General features: G+C 51.4%; 1 protein-coding gene across 3 annotated transcripts in view; it reads left to right on the top strand.

The window, feature by feature from the left end:
* Positions 1–324: 324 nt before the first annotated feature.
* The window catches only part of TSPAN9 (tetraspanin 9), a 195,771-nt gene continuing 178,133 nt past the window's right edge, over positions 325–17,962 (top strand). The window contains exons 1-2 of one of the 3 annotated variants that reach the window (XM_088801416.1): positions 325–721; positions 5,670–5,736. In XM_088801416.1, coding sequence (XP_088657542.1) covers positions 348–721; positions 5,670–5,736 — 441 coding nt within the window. In that variant the 5' untranslated portion in view covers positions 325–347. The remainder of the gene's footprint in view (positions 722–5,669; positions 5,737–17,962) is intronic. The other 2 variants (XM_088801420.1, XM_088801424.1) reach the window with 2 other exon arrangements.

Raw genomic sequence — 17,962 nt, 5'->3', positions numbered from 1 at the left:
GCGTTGTCAACATCTCAAATAGTCCGCCCCAAATACCAGGGAAGGATTTCTTAGGTGTAGGTGTGGGGGTGGTGAGGTCAGATAGCCAGGCCCGAGCGGGAAAGCTGAGATCTTGGCCAGCATGGCCCTTGGGGTGGTGTAAGGGGCCGAGCCCAGGAGCACGAACTCCCAGGCCCTGACTGCCCCCTCCCAAGTCTGGTTGGGGCCGCAGCCCAGGCCCGTGGGGGCGGGGGAAAGGCGTCGTATTAACGCCTCTGATGAACGGCCAATCCGAGAATCCAGGCGATGGGGAGGGGAGAGAGGCTTCCGGAGCCCCAGAGGGCGGCCACGCCTGGCCTAGGACACCCATGACCAGCACGGCCCTGGCCTCCCTCTTCGGGCTCCCTCCAGCTCTGACGCAGGGGATCCAGCCAGGGAGTGTTGGAGGGCCCCCAGCCCCTTCCCCACCCTGGGACCCGCCTTCCGCGCCGGCTCCAGCTCCCTCTTGCAGCCCTGTCACCCCGCCCCTTGTACTTAGATCCCGGGCCCCCACGGTCTCTCTGAGCCTTGCGGCCTCGCCCCGCCCCCGCGGCCGGCCCCGCCCCGCAGCTTCAGTATTCCCGGGTAGGCCCCGCCCCCAGCCGAGCGCCCCGGCCCCGCCCCCCGTTTCCGCTGGCGGAGGCAGAGGCAGCAGCGGTGAGAGAGCGCGAGTGAGCCGGGACCCCGCATTCCTGGGAGCTCGGTGAGTGCGGCCTGGGGCGGGCAGGCGGCGGGCTCCGGAGCGGACGAGTTAGCGGGCCTCGGCCTGCCTGTGGGCGGGCTGGGCGAGCTCTTCACCAGGTTCCCAGACTGGGGGAGCGCCTCGGGAGCGTCCCGAAGAGGGGGTGTCAGAGGGGCGGCAGTCGGGCGAGATGAGGGAGGGAGGGATGGGGTAGGTGCCTGGTGAGGGCCGGGAAGCAGCCCAGGAAGTGGAAGGTGTGTGCGGGTCCCGGGAATGGGACGAAGACTCCTGCAGGGGAGCGGCTCGGAGGAGGACCTTTCGGAAGTGGTGTTGCGGTCGGGTGAACCGCGGGATCCAAGCGAAGGGATGGGAGGTCTGTAGGCTGCAGCAGAAAGGGAGAGACCCGGAGCTGTCATGGGTTTCTGGCTGTGTGGCCCATAGATCCCAGTGGGTTGGGGGGTGATGCACACAGCGCCCCTAGGGAGGGCCAGGGGTGCTCGGGCAGAGCTGGGATACCGCCTGTAGGCCTCCGGTACCCCTGACCGCTCCTTGGGCCACCGCTGGCAGATCGGCACGCCGAGTGACAAAGCTTTGGCTCACCTCGAGGTCCTAGATGTAGTCCATCTGTGTATCCAAGTTTGGGACTTTAAAAAACTTCCTGTGATGGAAAAAAAAAAAGTCCAAACAAGAAACTGGCTTGTTACTAGAGTACAGTGTTTGTACTTGGGTGTCTCGGAACTGGAATCTTGGATCGCCTGTCTTTGAAAAAGATTGGTCTTGTCTCTACTTCTTCCCCAGATGCTTGTGGTGTCTGGGGAAGTTTGAAGCATTCGGGTCGTATGGGATTCCCTGGGCTGAGTCCACCTTTCCTCCCCCATCCCAAAAAACGGGGATAAGAAGGCAGCTGCTCGCCTCCATTTGGTTCAGAGAACCAAACTCATTATATGAGGTCCTTCTGACCTGCAACTATCCCCTTCTCTGACGCAGGTATTTCCTCTTCCAGGAAGCTCTCCTGGACTAGTGGAGAAACCTGGGGACTCATGCTCTCTGATCCCCAGTATACTAGCCAGCTTTCCTTCCTCTACTAAAAACAGTCATAGAGAATGTTTTGTATGTATGTTCTGCTATAAAGATGTGCAGTAAGCTTGTCATTTTAAGTAATGGGGAGGGGAAGGAGAGGTATTATGGATAATTTCAAACAATGGACCGGACAAATCATTTATATTTAGCTAAGGAATGCAGCCAGGGAGGCAGACATTCACACAGGCTTCCTATCCTGCGCCTGGTTCTGGCATGGCTGATGCAGCTGGGCTGTGGGGTTAGGGGTGAGGGAGGATAGGGGAAGAGGATAGGGTTGGATAAAACTTGAAGGGTAATTAATTGTTCTCCACTCACTCGTTGAAGACCTGCTGTGTGCAAGGCCCTGAATAGCTGAGAGTGGACCAAAATGGGATGGGATTTTTGTGTGTGTCTGAATTAATCAGACTTTAGTCTTTAAATCTATGAACTGATATTGAATATTAATAACAGTAACTAGTGTTTATAAAATAGTTTATGGTTGGACAAATGCTTTCTCTGCACATTAGCTTTATATAATTTTATTTGATTCACATATAATCTTGTAAAGTGCATGTTATTTTTTTAAGTATATGTTATTTTTAATTGCCCTCTTATAGGCTGGGAAAATGAGGCTCAGAGAGCATAAATTACTTCACTGAGGTCACAGAACTCGTTAAGTGGAAGAAGCAGAACTTGAACTCGTGGCCTCTGACCCCTCATACCATGTACTTTTCCTATTAAACTGTCCCATTTTCCTCTGTTGAGCCTGAGGATCTTAGCCTTAACATCACTGTGTGCAACCCTGAGCAAATTGCCTCTGCTTTCCAACTCTGTTTTGGAGGGGTATTGGATTAAAATGTTTCTACAGTCTCTTCCAGCATCAGATAATTAGCAGTGTAAGATCATATTGGCAGCCAATCAGCCACTTAATAAGTGTGCTTTATTTTTTAAAATTTTGAATTGTGGTAAAAAACAAAATTTACCATCTTACCCATTTTTAAATGTACAGTTCAATTGCTGTAAGTATATTCACACTGTTCTGCAGCAGATCTCTAGATCGTTTTCATCTGCGCAACTGAAACTGTACACCCATTTAACAGTAATTTCCCAGCCCTTGGCAACCTCCATTTTGCTTAGTGTATTTTATTAAGCACTTACTATGTGCTTAATAAATGTTGCCCTTGAGGAATTAATAAGGAGACGCAGCTCCGCTTAAGTGGGACGCCTGTGAGCCAGGGGTAGCTGGCCGGAGTGCTGGTCCTTATTCCCGAGTCTCTAACTCCAGCCCCAGCTGGCCTTATTAAGTGAATGAGTGAATGAGTGAGGCCTTGGGCAACTGCCTTCACCTCTTTTAGCTTTAGCTTCGTGCTTGCAAAATGTGGATGACAATGCCAGGCTCTCAGGCCTGTTGAGGGACGATGAGATAATTAATGTATGTGAAGCTCAGCGCTCAGGGCCCTGTACACAGCAGGTGTGCAGTAAATGGTGGCTGTTATTTATACCCTAGCTGAGGAGACTAGACTAATATGCTCAGAACGAGAGAAGACAAGGCTTTTCTTCTACTCTTAGGGCCCACGCTGTCGTCCCCACTGACGAAGGGAATGGATCTACTCTAAGTGTCCTAGCCTGGCACTTGACATCCTTCTTATCCATTCCCAGCCCACCTGTCTAGCCGTACCTCCCACTTCTCTCCCTCGAGGAAGCCTCGGTTCCAGCCAGACTGCTCTCCCAAGCCTGCTTTGCTCACTCCTTTGTCCCTTAGTTCATATTGTTCCCCCTTCCTGGAATGCTCTTCCCAGTCCTTCCTTCCTCTCTTTCAAGACCCTCCTCATGTCTGAGCTCTTTTATGGAGCCTTCCCTGGCCACCCATCCTAAAAGAACCCCTTTTTCCTTAGAACTCCTATGGAGTTTTCTGTCTCTCCTGGGTTTTATATCCTGCCTGAGGTGATTCTTTAGTGAATTTGACAAATACTTAGGGTGTGCGTGTGTCATAGCACAAGAGTCTGCTAAGTTATGATGATGCAAAAATGAAAAAGTAAAGGTCCCTGTTTTCAAGGGGTTTATAATGCAGTAAAGGGTTAAGAAGGGTTCAAAAAATGACAGTTCAAAGTACAAGGTGAGTGGCCTGTGAAAGGAGAATGTTATGTGGGTTCATATAGGAGAATAAATCACCCTGAGTCTGGGGAACACTTCATGCGGCAGGTGGGGTCTGACTCGAACTTTGAAGGGTGGCTTGCATTTCAACAAAAGAGAGGAGGGACCAGCCTGAGGAAGGGCACCAAGAAACTATTGGGGTGTGTGAATAGCTTAGGTGAGTAGTGAGTGGGTGGTGTGTAGGGAAGCAGAGAGAAAAAAGGCTGAACAGGGAGACAGTGGCCATATTGTGGGTAGCTTCAAATGTCCAGCCAAGAAATTTCATCCATCCACCCATCCATTCAGTCAAGAGAAGGTGTACCCACCATGTGCGGGTACTGAGCTGGTGCTGGGGAGACAGCAGTCAACCTTGGGAGGCTCTGGGAACTCTGCAGGTTTTTGAGTAGGGGTTGTAGAAACAGGGACAGGCCTCAGGAGGGTGAGTCTGGGGTCTGTGAAGAGGGGAAATCATGGTGGGGAGAGTGGCTGGGCAGCTGTGAGGAAAGGAGAGGAGGGACTGAACCTGAGACATTGCAGAAGTGAGGTTGAGACCATTTCTGAATTGATGGGCTCAGTTGGTGAGGAAAGGATGAAGGGGGATTGAAGTGGATTCTGAGCTGGCTCATTGAGAAGATGCAGTGCCATTTGCTGTTTCCAGTGGATATCATAGTTTTTCTAACCACATTGTAAGTCCCTTCAGGGCATAGGTTCTAACTGACTATTCTCCTTGGCCCAGTACTCACTTTTGTGAGACACAGAGTAGGCAGAGTGTGGAGCCCTGATAAGAAATGAATCTTGTTGTGGGGATGTGATGTACAACATGGTAACAATAGTTAATAACGTATTATATATTTGAAAGTTGCTGAGAGAGTAGATCTCATCACAAGAAGAAATTTTTTGTAATTATGTATATATGTTGATGGATGTGAAATAGACATGTGGTAGTCATTTTGCAATATACACAAATAACAAATCATTATTTGTACAACTGAAGCTAATATAATGTTATATGCCAATTAATCTCAATAAAAATATGAAATATGGGTCCATTTTGTAATAAAAAAAAAAAGAATCCTTCACCTTCTAGAACCCCAAATTTGCATTCACAGCAACATATACATGGGCCTAGCTTTCTTTAGAGTCATGTTTCTGGAGAGAGCCAAATGTTTCCTGTGTATATCTTTACACCCCAAGTTAACTACCCTTTCAACTTCTGCTACAATTTTCTCTTTCACCTGATGGTCATTTTCCACCAAATTTGTATTGCTCCACAGAGTAACTCTGGATGTGGTAGAGAGGAAAACAACAAAGTGTCCTGTTTCTTTACCTCAGCCTCCTAGTAGGTATATGTGAGTCAAACTCTTGTCTCAGTGGAGTTAAACACTTTTACATATCTTGAAACTCGGGTCACTTGTGAGTGGGCAAAATTACAAATGTTAAATCCTTGGATGCCAGGACTCCAGGGATGACAAATATATGACACTGATAGTGTCACTTCCATAACTGCCCATAGCAGACATCACTAATCGATCACAGATGTCTTTCCTGCTGAGTCAGGGATTGGGTTCTGCTCATAAAGCTTTAGGCACCCACTACCAGCTGAGTGGAATGGGCACAACAGCTGGAACCAGTTTCCCATTTCTGGCCTTTCCACCTGTTGAATGAATGGGTTCTTAATGGGAGACGGCTGCCCTCCAAGAGTGGCTGCCGCTGGACAGCATTCACCCTAGAATGGCTTCACAGAGAAGTGATGACCTAATTTTTTATTTTCCTGCAGGAATATTCTGGGATATTCTCAAATCTGTCAGCAGCCAAAGTGTTTGTGGGAAATTCAAAGAAAACAGGTCAGTGTCCATTTTGGTGGGGCCTCAGAAAGTCTGTGTTATACACTTTCTGAAGTCAAAGTTTCTCTTTCTCTTTCACTGTAGGTTAGGGAAGGTGGATGGCATGGGGTGCTGGTATATTCTAGATGTCTCTGCTCCAGCTCTTGACTTGGAATGGATAAGCTCCATAAATTGGGCTTTGGGGGCCAGGAGCGAATAACTCCCCCCCTACCTCCCTCCACCCCCACACACTGTTTCTGATTGGTGGCTGGTAGTATTCATTTCTTGGAGAGCCACCCTGATTGTAAAGAGGCAGCCTAGGGAAGCAGGAGAGGTTTGTAACTTCCTGCTTCCTGTCTCCTCCCAGCAGACTTGGGAGCCAGGGTGGAGGACCTCTCACCAGCGCTCAGAAAAGAGTCTGCAGGAATCTGGCCAGTTTTACCTGTCTGTGTTCCTATATACTGGCTGCTGTGGGAATGCCCGGCTGTGGGATGGCACCCTCTGCCAGGACCCTCGCCAGGGTCCGCTCTGCTCCTACAGGCCCCTGGGCTCTTGCTGATAGCTTCTTTGTTCCCAGCACTTGGGCATAAGGCCCCTGTGGAGCTGCTTAGGTGGAGGGTGTGAATGGTGCTGGTTGGGGTTCCCTGGGGCTGCTGCTTACAGACCTCAGCCTTTTTATCTTTTCATTTTGTGTTTTATTCTGTGGCTTCCTCCTGCTGGGTGATTTGTACATGTTTTACCTTCCAAGAACCCAGCAATGCGGTGGGGGTGTGGTGGGGTGTGGGGTGTGGGGTGGGAACCATGGTGCTGGCTGGTAGCTTATCTTGCCAAACGCTTCTTTTCTGTGAGTTCCAGTGGAAATTATTTGGTGTCTTAGGAGTGGGCACGAACTTTAGTGTCCTGCCATGCCTTGGAGTCAGGGTGCCAGGATTCACATGTGTCACCATCCTCATTTACCACAGTTTCAGACTCTACATATGTCCACAACTAATTTATTTAAAGTGTGTTACATCTGAATTTAAAGCTCATTTAATTTTCACAGGAGCCCTACGAGGTAGCTGTCATTTCCCCCCATTTTACAGAGGCCGCAGCGAAGGCTGAGAGCGGGTCAGACTCAGGGCTCCAACCTTGGCAGTCTGCGGGCCGCTGTGCCCCGCCCTCCCCGCCGCAGACCTGGGCCGTTCTCATGGGGTCCTGGGCACCCTCTGCACGGCCCACCATGAGCTGCTGCAGCAGGAATAGCGAGCTCCCATTTGTAGTCTCCCTGGCCCTGGGGCCTGGGTGGGTGTCGGCTTTCATTCTTGCTGCTCTGGGATTTGGTGCATCACACCTGTGGGTGGACGGGGCTCAGGGAAACTGGGCTGGTGAAAATCAGGTGGTGGGGAGTGAGGACTGAAGCCAGAAGATGAGAGTCCCTGCCGCTCAGCACATCCTCCCGCATGACAGAGACTCCGCGGGGCCTGCTCCTGGGGGGGCCTGCCAGGCAGAACTTGGTGGGAAGCTTCCCAGGAGCGCTGCATGGCCTGGTATCACTAGTCCTTTCAGCCAGATGGCCGTCCTGCTTCTGTGCATCTCTGTTGAAGCCGCAGTGAGGGCGACCTCACTGAAGGCGTTTCCAGGAAGGAAGTGCATCCTCTCCTACGGCTTTGGTTCAGCCATTTCTTGTCATGCTGTTGAGCCTCTGGCATGATGACCAGCTCCTGGCTGGGAGGTTCTCGTCCTGGCTCCTGCCTCTGCCTCTAGCGGGCTAGGTGACTTTTGGCAAGTTACTTGCTTTCTTCAGGCTGGCTTCCACACCTGTAGAAGGGGAGGTGGGGTGGTCGATTGCTAAGATTCCTTCCAGCTCTGATAAAGGTGGTTTCTGAGGTGGGATGAAGGCATGTGTCTGGGTTTTGGCTTCTAATCCTGCGGCTTCCCAGATAACTCTTCATCTTACAGTGCCCTCTCTGCCCCTGGCCTAGAGGCGGATGGAGGATAGAATGAAGTTAATGAGTAAACCGAGGCCCTGATTTCTGATAGAAGCTGGACGAGGGCGGAGGTTGTTTGCAGAGATGGTTGCCTGTCTGGCTAGTGGCAGGGTTTTCCTGCCCGACTTCCCTCCTGCACTGAGGACTCGCTGCTACTTATATTCTAACCGCCTCCTGCCCCCAGCCTAGAGCATTTGGGAGTTAGAAGGCTGCATCGCTGGACTCCAGCCCAACAAGTTAATAATTTCAACTTCAATTATAGCCACCACATAATGAAACAAGAGCGTCTGCCTGGGTGAAATCCAGCTTCCAAACCCATTTCCTCCTCTCAAACCAAAAACATACCAAAAACTTAGCCTGAACTGGACTCGAGCTTTGGAGAAACGGGTGGAGCCAGAAGGAGCGCTTCCGCTGCTTTCAGTGTCACACGCTGTGTGCTTCCATCCGTGTTCGGAGCGAATGCAGCTTTCGTTCTGATCATCCATTGTTGATTCTTATCTGTGCTTTTGAGTGTACCACACCCCTTCTACCCTCTGTCTTCCTTCCCGCTTCTCTACAGTGGTTGGAAATTAATTGGACTTTGAATACTCACTCACTTTCTGAGAATCTCATGACCATTTCTACGCTCAATGGTCAGCATTTAAAGAAATATCTGACTTTGTGCTGGGAACAAGAAAGGACGGGATGGAGAACAGTCCAGGGGTCTGAGGAGTCAGGCAGCTCAGTGGGTCCCCTGGAATCCCTGCACTAACTGGGGAGGTGTGGCTGTTGCTGCAGGAAGCCCAGGGCCCCCATGGCCTCTGGTGCAGGATCTCGGTGAGTTCCAGGCCTTGGCCTTGGCGGCTTAGGGCCACTGCTAACCCTCATAGCACCTTTGAGCACATTTGAAAAAGTGCCCTTCCTCAGGTTAAAAAGAAAAAATCTGGATATGTTATTGTAAAACCTGAACAATGTCAACTCTGCCTGGGACGGCCATCTAGAATCCTGGAGGGCGGGGCACTGGCCGTGTCATACCTGTGCGCACAGCCCTCTGCCCACCATCATGGGTGCACATGTCGCTGGCGGCACACACATCTGTGCTCCTCTCACTTCCAGTGAGGAAAGTGTGTGAGGTTCAGAGTCGGGGAGAAGGCCAGGGGTGGGAATGGGCCTCTCAGAACAGTGGATAGCTGAGGGAAGTGATCTTGGGATGCTCAGAGCAAGGTGGGAGCAGAGTGTGGCCATGACGTGTGTGTGTGTGTGTGTGTGTGTGTGTGTGAGAGAGAGAGAGAGAGAGAGAGAGAGAGAGAGAGAGAGAGAGAGAGAGGTGGATGTACTTGCCCTAGCATGCACATGGCTGGGTGTGCCCCATATGTGTTTGTGTGGGAAGAGTTCTGCTTTGTTCTGCGACTCAGCTGAGAGCCCACCTGACCCTTTCGATAGTTAATACGTATCCGTGACATGACTGCCCCCTTCTTAGAGGGAGTATAAAACTTGAACCCAGTACCTGGCAGCCTGCCAGTGTGGAGCTTAGGGGCCTGACACTCTCCAGCAGCGCTGGGGTTGCGGGTGGTGGGGCCAGCGACAGAGAGAGCAGATTCTGCCTCAGCAAGTCCCTTGTCCCCACGTGGGCCAAGCCCTATAAAAGGGCTCAGAGGGGCATGGGGATGGGCTGGGTTTGAATGGGGGGGTGTATTTTGGGGTGTGCGAGCATGCAGAATGACGTGTTTTGTTTTAGAGAAAGTGAGGTAGAGGTCTGGGCTTGCAATTTTCCACTTGTCTTAATCCCGAGAGATTCTAAACAGTTTTGTTTAAAAACTGGACATGCGGATTGCAGAGACCTGAGTGAGGAAGAGCCGCTGGGTCCCCCAGGAAGGCAATTAGGTTTGAAGCCAAAGTCTGGATCTGTATGCAGCGCGTGGGACCTGGAGGGTGGGGAGGCGGAGCTCAGCGCATCCCTGAAGGCATGAGTCACTCTAAATTAGCAGCCACAGCAAATTGGCTCCCACTTGCTTGCTGCTGGAGATGCACAGGGTGGGGAGGAAGCAGCAGCCCAGGGTTACCACCCACCATCCAGGCTGCAGGCAGCAGAGAGACTTGGAATTACCTGTCTGGGCTCTGCCCCCTCCCACTGTTACACAGAGAAGCTGGAGATAGTGGTGGCCAGTTGGTGGTGTCCATGAAGGTCTCTTTGGAGGGGCAGGGAGAATAATTCAGGATCCAATCAAGGACAGGGCTGGGTGGAACTGAGGGCCGGTGGAGGAACACAGGGGAGATGGGGCTGGATTCTCCTCGGGGTTCCTCCATGGGGAGAACAGGTGGACTCAGAGAGGCAAAGGTAGGGCCTCGCTGCGTGGTTGCAGTGGGGATGGCAAGCTTGGAGGTCTGGGGAGAGCTGGGCGTGGCCTGGGTAGTTGGACGGAGATGACCCAGGGGAGACACCTCAATGCCACCCAGAAGAGATTCAGATTTCAGGAGGCAAGCAGTGGGGAGCTAGGGTTCCTTCCTGAGTAAGGCGATGGCAAGATGAAAGGGGATGTTTTAGGACCAATTAGCTTGTAGCAGAATTCAAAATGAAAAAATTTTCAAAAAAGTACCTTTGTTTGTTGCAAAACGTAATATAAACTCATTATAATATTCAAATATTACATAAATTGTGGAAAGGGAAAATCTACAATCCTGGCCTTCAGAGATAATCACTGTTAATACTTTGATACTCTTTTCAGGGAGTTTTATGAGAGACTAGCACCCTATTACCCTATCAATTTTCATAAATAGAATTAGTTGTATTATACTTACTGTTTGGCAACTTCTTTAGCCATTTTTCCACATCAGCGCGTATAGAATGACCTCATTCTTTTGGATAACTGCATGGACTCACTGGATGCATTTTATGTCAATTATCTATTGCTGCATAACAAACCACCCCAAAATCTAATAAATTAACACAAGCACCATTATATCTGCTCACAGCTCTGTGGCTTAGCCCTTTGGGCCGGCTTGGCTGGTCTCCTTTCTTGGGTTTATGAATATGGCTGCTGGCGGCTCTCAGGGCTGGATGGTCCTGGAGCCTCTGTCATGTCTGGTGACTGGTGCTGCTCTCACCTGGGCCTCTCTTCCCCCATGGGTTTGTCATTCTCAAGGAAACTAGCCTTTTAGGTGAAACAGAATCTGCAAGACCTCTGTGAGATCTAGGTCCTGACGTCTTACCATGTAAAGTCTATCTACTGCTTGGTCAGAGCAAGTTACAGGACCGGCTGGCACTCCAGCGCTGAGGGAAAGACTCTACTCTTGATGGGAGGACCGGCAGAGTCACACCCAAGGCGTGCGTGTTTGCGGCAGGAGGGCATGGAGGTGCGTCTTCCATGCACCTAGGAGGAAGAGAATGAGCATATTTGGAAATAGACCCAGGTCTTTGGAAGACGCACAGGCTCCCTCCCCAGCCCACTCTTTGCCCCAAATGGTCACCCAGGGAAACTGGCAAGGGCAGGACACTTAATTATCCTGTTGGGTTGGAGGTGGTATTAGAGGTGGATTCTGTGGTGTTTGTGTGGCTGCATGGGGCATATATGGGCAGGTTTGGGGGGTCATCTAGGGTGTGGGCACTGTGCTAGACAGCTTCTCCTGCTAGGGCTCCCGCAGCTGTAGAAGGGAAGCAGGAGCCTTCCTCCCCCGGGAACTGCCAGGAGCCTGGCCGCTCAGTACTTGTGCTGATTGTCATGGCATTTCTGAGGAATGTGAGTCAGTGAGTGACAGGTCTTTAAGAAAGCCAGCTGGTCACTCCTGATCCAGGCCTCTGCTGGGAATTCATTCATCTACCCGGCAAATACTGCACCTCCTCTGCTCCAGACTTTATCCCGTCCCCTCGTAACTTCAGATGTGAAATAAGATGAATCAGGCCTGTATGATTTGCAGGCTTCACTTTTCCTTCTCAGGCTGCTCACAGTGGATTTAACATTTTGACTTCCCACAATGTATTCGTTTTATAGTTTTCTTATCACCTGCCTTGGTAGCTCTTCTCTCTGGTGAAATCACCAATGATGGGGAGGCAGAAGGAAGAGCCAGCTTCGGGTCCTTAACGGTCCCCCGGCCTGGCTGATAGGATGCTGCCGTGCTGGTGATGGTGGAGCGGTCCTCCCCGCGCTAGGCATCCATCAAACTTACCTCTCCCTGCAGAGCTCAGGCCAGACTTGATGAAATACACTTTCCTAGCCCAACAGTGTCTCTGGCCTGTCATCTGCCTGGTGCTTTGCGCATCATCAAGTAAGAACAAAGCTGAGTGGGCTTTTTCATTTGAAAATCCCTTGGCGTTTTATTTTCTCCCTGTTCTTTCTCGGCATTTCTTGGAAAAGAAATGTCTTGTGGCTGATAGTTCCCCTGCTTGTGAAACAGTGCCGTCCATCACTGTGTGGCTCCCTCCGCCCCTTGGCCGGTGTCCTTCTCCTCCGGGCGGCGGGAGAATTGGCCCAGCTCAGCCGGAGGCCGTGGTGAGGATGTGGGTGGGAAGGAGCACGTGGCTGCACCACCCTTGGGAGCTACCCTGCCACATGCGGGTGACTTCGGCGGCCAGCACTGTGGTACTGCTGCACGGTCAATGATATCTGATCGGCCTGTGAGCTTAGTATGTGCCCGTGCTTAGTGCCCATGAAAACGTGCACAGCTGACTCGGCAAACCTTTGAGCAATCTGGCATCACAAGCAAGACAAGAAACGTCAGCAACTCCTTTTGGCCCAGGAATTGGAAAAACTGGATGGGGGCCCTCAGCCTGCTCCAAGTTTGCCAGTTTGAGGCATATAGTAGCTGAATTCTCCATAAGGGTGAGCCAAAGGCCCCTGTGTGACTCCAGACTTGTCCGCCCAGCCTCGTCCCCCTTCCTGGGTGTCTGTGGCTGTGAGGATGGAGTCACATTTCAGCGCTCGGCAGTCGCAGTGTCTGTACATCAACAAGGAATGACCGAGCCCTCTGGTTCTTTAAGGGTCTGAGGCAGCTTTGGGGCCAGGTGCTCTATGTGATAAGAGCTTCAGCCAATGTGGGTAGGTGAGTCCCCAACCCTTGCTGTTCCTGGCTGCCTCCTGTCATCTCTGTTGTATCTGGTTTTCCCGTCTCCCCCCAGGGCTCGGTCCCGCAGCTTCCATGGCACTAGCAGTGGGCTCGGAAGGCCAAGTAGAAGGGGATGAGATTGCCAGTAGGTGCAGCCAGAGCCCTCTCTGTCGGACTCAAAGAAGATGCCTCCTTGGCCCGGCTGAAGTGTCACTGCCTTTTAGTCACACCCAATTTGGCATAAAAACGATGTCACCTCAGTTTTAGCCTCCACCTTCCTCACTGCTTCTCCAAATGACTCAGTCGTTTCGCAAGCTCAGGTGTCCTGTAGGATAAGGGTAGTTGCCCTCTGGGGTGCTCAGTGGACGATGCGTTGGACTCTGAGGACTGTTCTTTGAAAAAAACAGCGGCAGTCGCATCTCTGGAACATGTGTGTGGCTTCCCCGAGGGGCCACCCTCTGCCAGCTGATGGCAAGTTAGAAATGGGTGCTCAGGCCTTGCTGCCACCGCGGCCCGGGCTGGGTGCGCTGCTCCATGCTTTGAGCCTGCTCTTGGCCTAGACACTGCAGGCTGGACATCGGGCCAGGTGGCCTCTCCCTCCACAGAGCGTATATTCTGACATTCCGGTTGCGTCTGACGCACGTGGGAAAGCAGAGTCCTGGCACGGGAGGACCTGACCCACACACGTTTTCTGCTTCTGGGAATGCTTTTGGGGCTGATGCTGATTACAGGACCTGCTTATGCTGGGAGGGGAAGCCACAGAATTGTCCCCCCTTCTGGGGGGCGGGCTGGCAGCCTGGTTCCCTGGGTCTTCATCGCAGCTGGCTCTCGTGGGGCTGTGGCCACCAGCGGAGGTGGGGTGGAGGCATTAGACCCTCTCTCTGTGGGCCGGGGTGAGGGAGGGTGGTAGGCTCGTGAGGGTGAGCCCCATCCTGACTCTGGGGCAAAGGGGAGGGTGGAAGGTGATTCTTCAGACTGCAGGCCCTTTCTTCTTTGCACCCCCACCCGATTCCCTCTCCCCTCGCGTTGCCAGTTATTGCCAAAAAATGCTTACGGGCATTCATAGGAAGGCTGGTGCACCTTTAAAGAAACACCTAACAAGGCACTCACTATCCGTTTTGTGGTGGTTTTAGGTCAAGGGTCTTGAACGCAGTCTTGCTTCATGTCAGGCATGAGTGCGGCCACCTCCTAGACCCCGTGTGTAGGGAATTGGTCTGTGGCTCCTGGTGTTTTTGAGACCCTGCAGCCACTGCACCCTCCCCACGCCCCAGGATTTCAAGCCAGAGAACTGATGTACACACTCCCCACGTGTGCAGCCCCCACGGCGTCTCTGACAGACAGGGACGTTTCTAGTGGCTCACCTCAATCTCTGTCTCTTTGTTCCTTCTGAAGGAGCAGAAGCCTTGGTTTTCGCCTCCACTGATGGTTTCTCATTGCCTAGCACTTGGTGGCCACTCATATGCTTTGAATGAATAAATACTGCATTTGTAATATAGAAAGAAACATGTCTCTCAGCTAGCCGTGTCCAGGACACTTAGAGCACTTGCTTGGTTTAAAACCATCCACGTCCGCAGTCGCAGGGGCTTGAAATGCCCTGTGGCGGAAGGAGATAGGACTCCTTCTAAGGCGGGAGCTCCTTATTAGAGGGTCTGCAGCTCTGGGAGGAGGACTGAGGCTGCCCCCCCAGGAAGTGAGGAGGACAGGAAGATGTAGGGAAGAGGAGGCCCCTGCTTGGAAGTTTCACAGCTGGGGAAACTGAGGCTGGTTATCGTAGGACCTCTAGGCAGTTGAACAGAGGAGCCCAGAGGCAGAGGTTCTGATCCCAACCCTGGATTCTCTCTTCTTCCCCCGTCCCCTCCCCTGCTCCCAGTCTCACTCCTGCTCCCATCTTCCTCGCTCACCCAGGGGCACCTCAGAGTTCCCAGCTTTGTAGGAAACCACGCACCCGAAATGGCCAAATCCATAAGGACTTGAGAGGCACGTGTGGGGTTATTTTGGGTCTGGTGGGCCGGGCTCAGATCTCTCTGGCATTCCGGGCCGCTGGCCTCTCAGAATTGACCAGAATGGAAGGATGATAAAAATCAAGGCTCCAGGAATAGCCCAAGAATTTGCTCATTCTTTACCCCTGTAAAGAGGTGCCGCCCAACCCAGATCCTGCAATGAATTTGGGGCTGAGGGAGGGTGCTAGCCTTGGGGAGGGGGAGAAGGAGAGTTCAAGACAATTTCCTCTTCCTGCCCTAGGGAGGGTGGGTGGCAAGCACTGTGCCTGGCTCAGGGCCCATCTGATAAGGGAGAGGACTGAGAGGCCAGGGGATGGCGTTTCCCCACCAGCCCATCTCTGCCTTTGGGGGGTCGCCTGCTGACTCCCAGGCTGGGTTGGTTGGCTAGGCTCTCTCTGTCTCGTTGTTTCTCTGTCCCTGTCAAACCTAGACAGGCTCAAGACAGCTCTGGCCTCCGATCCTCAGGGAGCTGTATCTCTTCCTCCCTTCCCCAGTCAGGCCGGGTCACTATTGCTCAGTGCACGAGAAGGAGACACATAGGGAGCACCTGCCCCTGGAAGTTCAGGAGGTGAGTGACGCCAGGAACCTGTCACTGCCCCGAGGAGCTGGAGTGGCTGTGTAGAGAGAGGCCAGTGCAGACATGCACAGACTCACTAACACCGTCCAAGCGGTCCCAAGTGCTGGAGGGGCAGTGGGGACCGGAACAGGCAGAGGGGGCAGTAGAAAGAGCAGTCTGCTGGGAGTCAGGACACCTAAATGGCCCTGGACCAGTCGTGTCACTTCTCTGGGCCTTAACCTTTGTCATCGGTAAAGTGAGGAGTCTGTGATCCCTGAGATGCTTTCTGGCTTAAGAGCTGGTTCCAGGAAGAACCTTTTCAGATGGGTAGGATGCTTTTGTTGCCTCTGGTGTTTGTTCCCAACGGAGTCCAAGGGTGGACATCTCAGCTGGGTCATCTCCACGGAGGCAGGATAAGGGCTCAGACGTCACAGCCACGCCTCACACCTCCCTTCTGTTCTCTGGACCCTCCTGCTTAGGAGGACTGACTTTAAGTTCAGAACCCAGCTGCCCTTGTCTGGGATGAGGAGGTCCCCGGCCTCTGAGATGAGGTCCAAACGCCGAGTGAGGCGTGTGGGGCCCACCGTGAACTGGCATTGGCCCTGTCCAGCCTCCCAGCTTTCCACGGAGAGCCACTCTGCCGCTTTTGTTTCTGTAATGCCAAGTTACCCGTGCCCCCTCCTCCTCCTGCCCACTGCGCAGCTTTGTTTCTCATTGTCCCTGATGTGGTCTGCCTGGCTTGGGGTGCCTCTCCCATCTGGCCTGGTTTTATCTCTTATCTGCACAGTTTTGGCAAGTTTGGAAATTTGTTCGCTGTTATTTTTTTAAGTATTTTTCTGTTCCCCTCTCTCTCCTCTCCTTCTAGAACTCCTATTACCAGTGTATGATCTGTTTGATATTGTCCTATGGGTTGCTGATGCTCCGTTAATTTTTTTCTGTCGTTTTTCTTTCTGTACTTCTATTGTTGTGTCTGCAAGTACAATGTTCTTTTCTTTTGCAATGTCTAATCTGATGTTAATTAATTCCATCCAGTGTATTTTTCATTTCAGATATTGTATTTTTCATCTCTAGAAGTTCCATTTGGATTTTTTTATATCTTTCATTTTTCTCCTCACGTTTGTTTTCCTCTACATTCTCGGGTGTACGGAACATACTTATTATAGTTGTTTTTCTTCCTTGTCTACGAGGCTCAGCATCTCTGTATTTTGGGGTCTGTTTTATTGACTGATTTTTCTCCTGTTTATGGATCATATTTTTCTGCTTCTTTGAATGCCTGCTAATTTTTGATTGGGTGTCAGACATTGTGAATTTAATCTTGCTGGGTTTGGTTTTATTTCTTTAAATAGTATTGGACTTTCTTCTGGCATGCATTTAAATTGCTTAAGATCAGTTTAATGATTTTGAGGCTTGCTTTTAAGCTTTGTTTGGGTGGATCCAGGCTTTAGTTGGGGCTAATTTAACGTCGTTACTAAGGCATCACTCTTCTGGGGATTCTGTCTAGTGCCCCATGTGTTATGACGTCTCCCCACTTTCGTGGGTGGGAATGTGAACTCTTTCTGGCGCTGTGTGAGCTCCACAAATTGTTTGGCCTGTTGCTTTCCTTCCGTTGGTTCCTTCCTCAGCCTTGTGAAGGTTCACCCCATACATGTGCAGATCAGCGGAGATTCAAGGGGGCTCTTCTGTAGACCTCCAGGGCACCCTCTCTGTGCAGTCCCCTCCCCTCTAGTATTGCACCCTAAAAACTCTAGCTCTGTGAAGTCGAATTTCTGTTTCCTCACTTGGTGGGACCACTGGGCTCCATTTGGGTTCCTGCTCCTGTGCTGCTGTGTGGAAGCTGCCTCCAGGTAGTAGGCTGGGCGGTCATAGGATGCACCCTTTTGTTCTTTTCTCTCAGGGAGCATAGCTCTGTGCTGTCTATTTTCCATTGTCTGAAGTTGCTGTTTCGTGTGTTCTGTCCAAAATTTTAGCTGTTCAAGGTGGGGGGTATGTCCAGTCCCTATGGCTGTAGACAAGTCCTGTAATCTTGGAAGACTAACCTGAGGCGTCATCCTTCTCGCTGGGGGAGGTATCTCTCGTCAGCCTCCTGCAAGGCTGCAGCAGCACGTTCCTTTCCCCATGGTTTTATGTTTTTGGTTTTCAATCTCTCTGAGTAGGCTGTCTCCCTGAGCACACAGATGACATGGCTTTTCCTTAGTACCCTGTGTACCTAGCCCAGTGCCTAGCATATAGTCGGCAGCTCATGTTTATGAATTGAATATATCAATGCAAGAAAATACAAGCTAACCATGCTGTGAAGTTGCTGAGCAGTACCGTCCTGTGTGGGGAGCTCAGCTCCCGCGAGTGCAGACTAGATTCTGCCCTAGGGAGCTCACACCACATCTGCAGCATCTGGTTTTGTTACTTCTGGTTGGGACACTGGCAAATTTGAATTCATCCAGAGGAGGGTGACTAAGATGGCAGAAACTGTACCACATGGGAAATGGATGAAGGGTTTGGGAATAATCATTTTGTCTTGAAGTTATTTTTATGGAATGTTATGGGAGGGGGGCACAATAATGGTTTTGTAACACATTCGGGGTTGATGTGGAAGAGGAAGGATTAAATGTATCCTTTGGCTTCAAAAGGCCAAACCTAGGACCCACGGGTGGGGATTCCAGGAGGTGAGATTTGGGTCCAGTTCCAGGAGAACTTTCTCATGGCTAGGA

The sequence above is a fragment of the Rhinolophus sinicus genome, chromosome 1, assembly GCF_057876585.1.
Source record: "Rhinolophus sinicus isolate RSI-liver-muscle chromosome 1, RSI-T2T, whole genome shotgun sequence".
Taxonomy (NCBI): Eukaryota; Metazoa; Chordata; class Mammalia; order Chiroptera; family Rhinolophidae; genus Rhinolophus; species Rhinolophus sinicus.
This window is presented reverse-complemented; position numbering and strand designations above follow the sequence as displayed.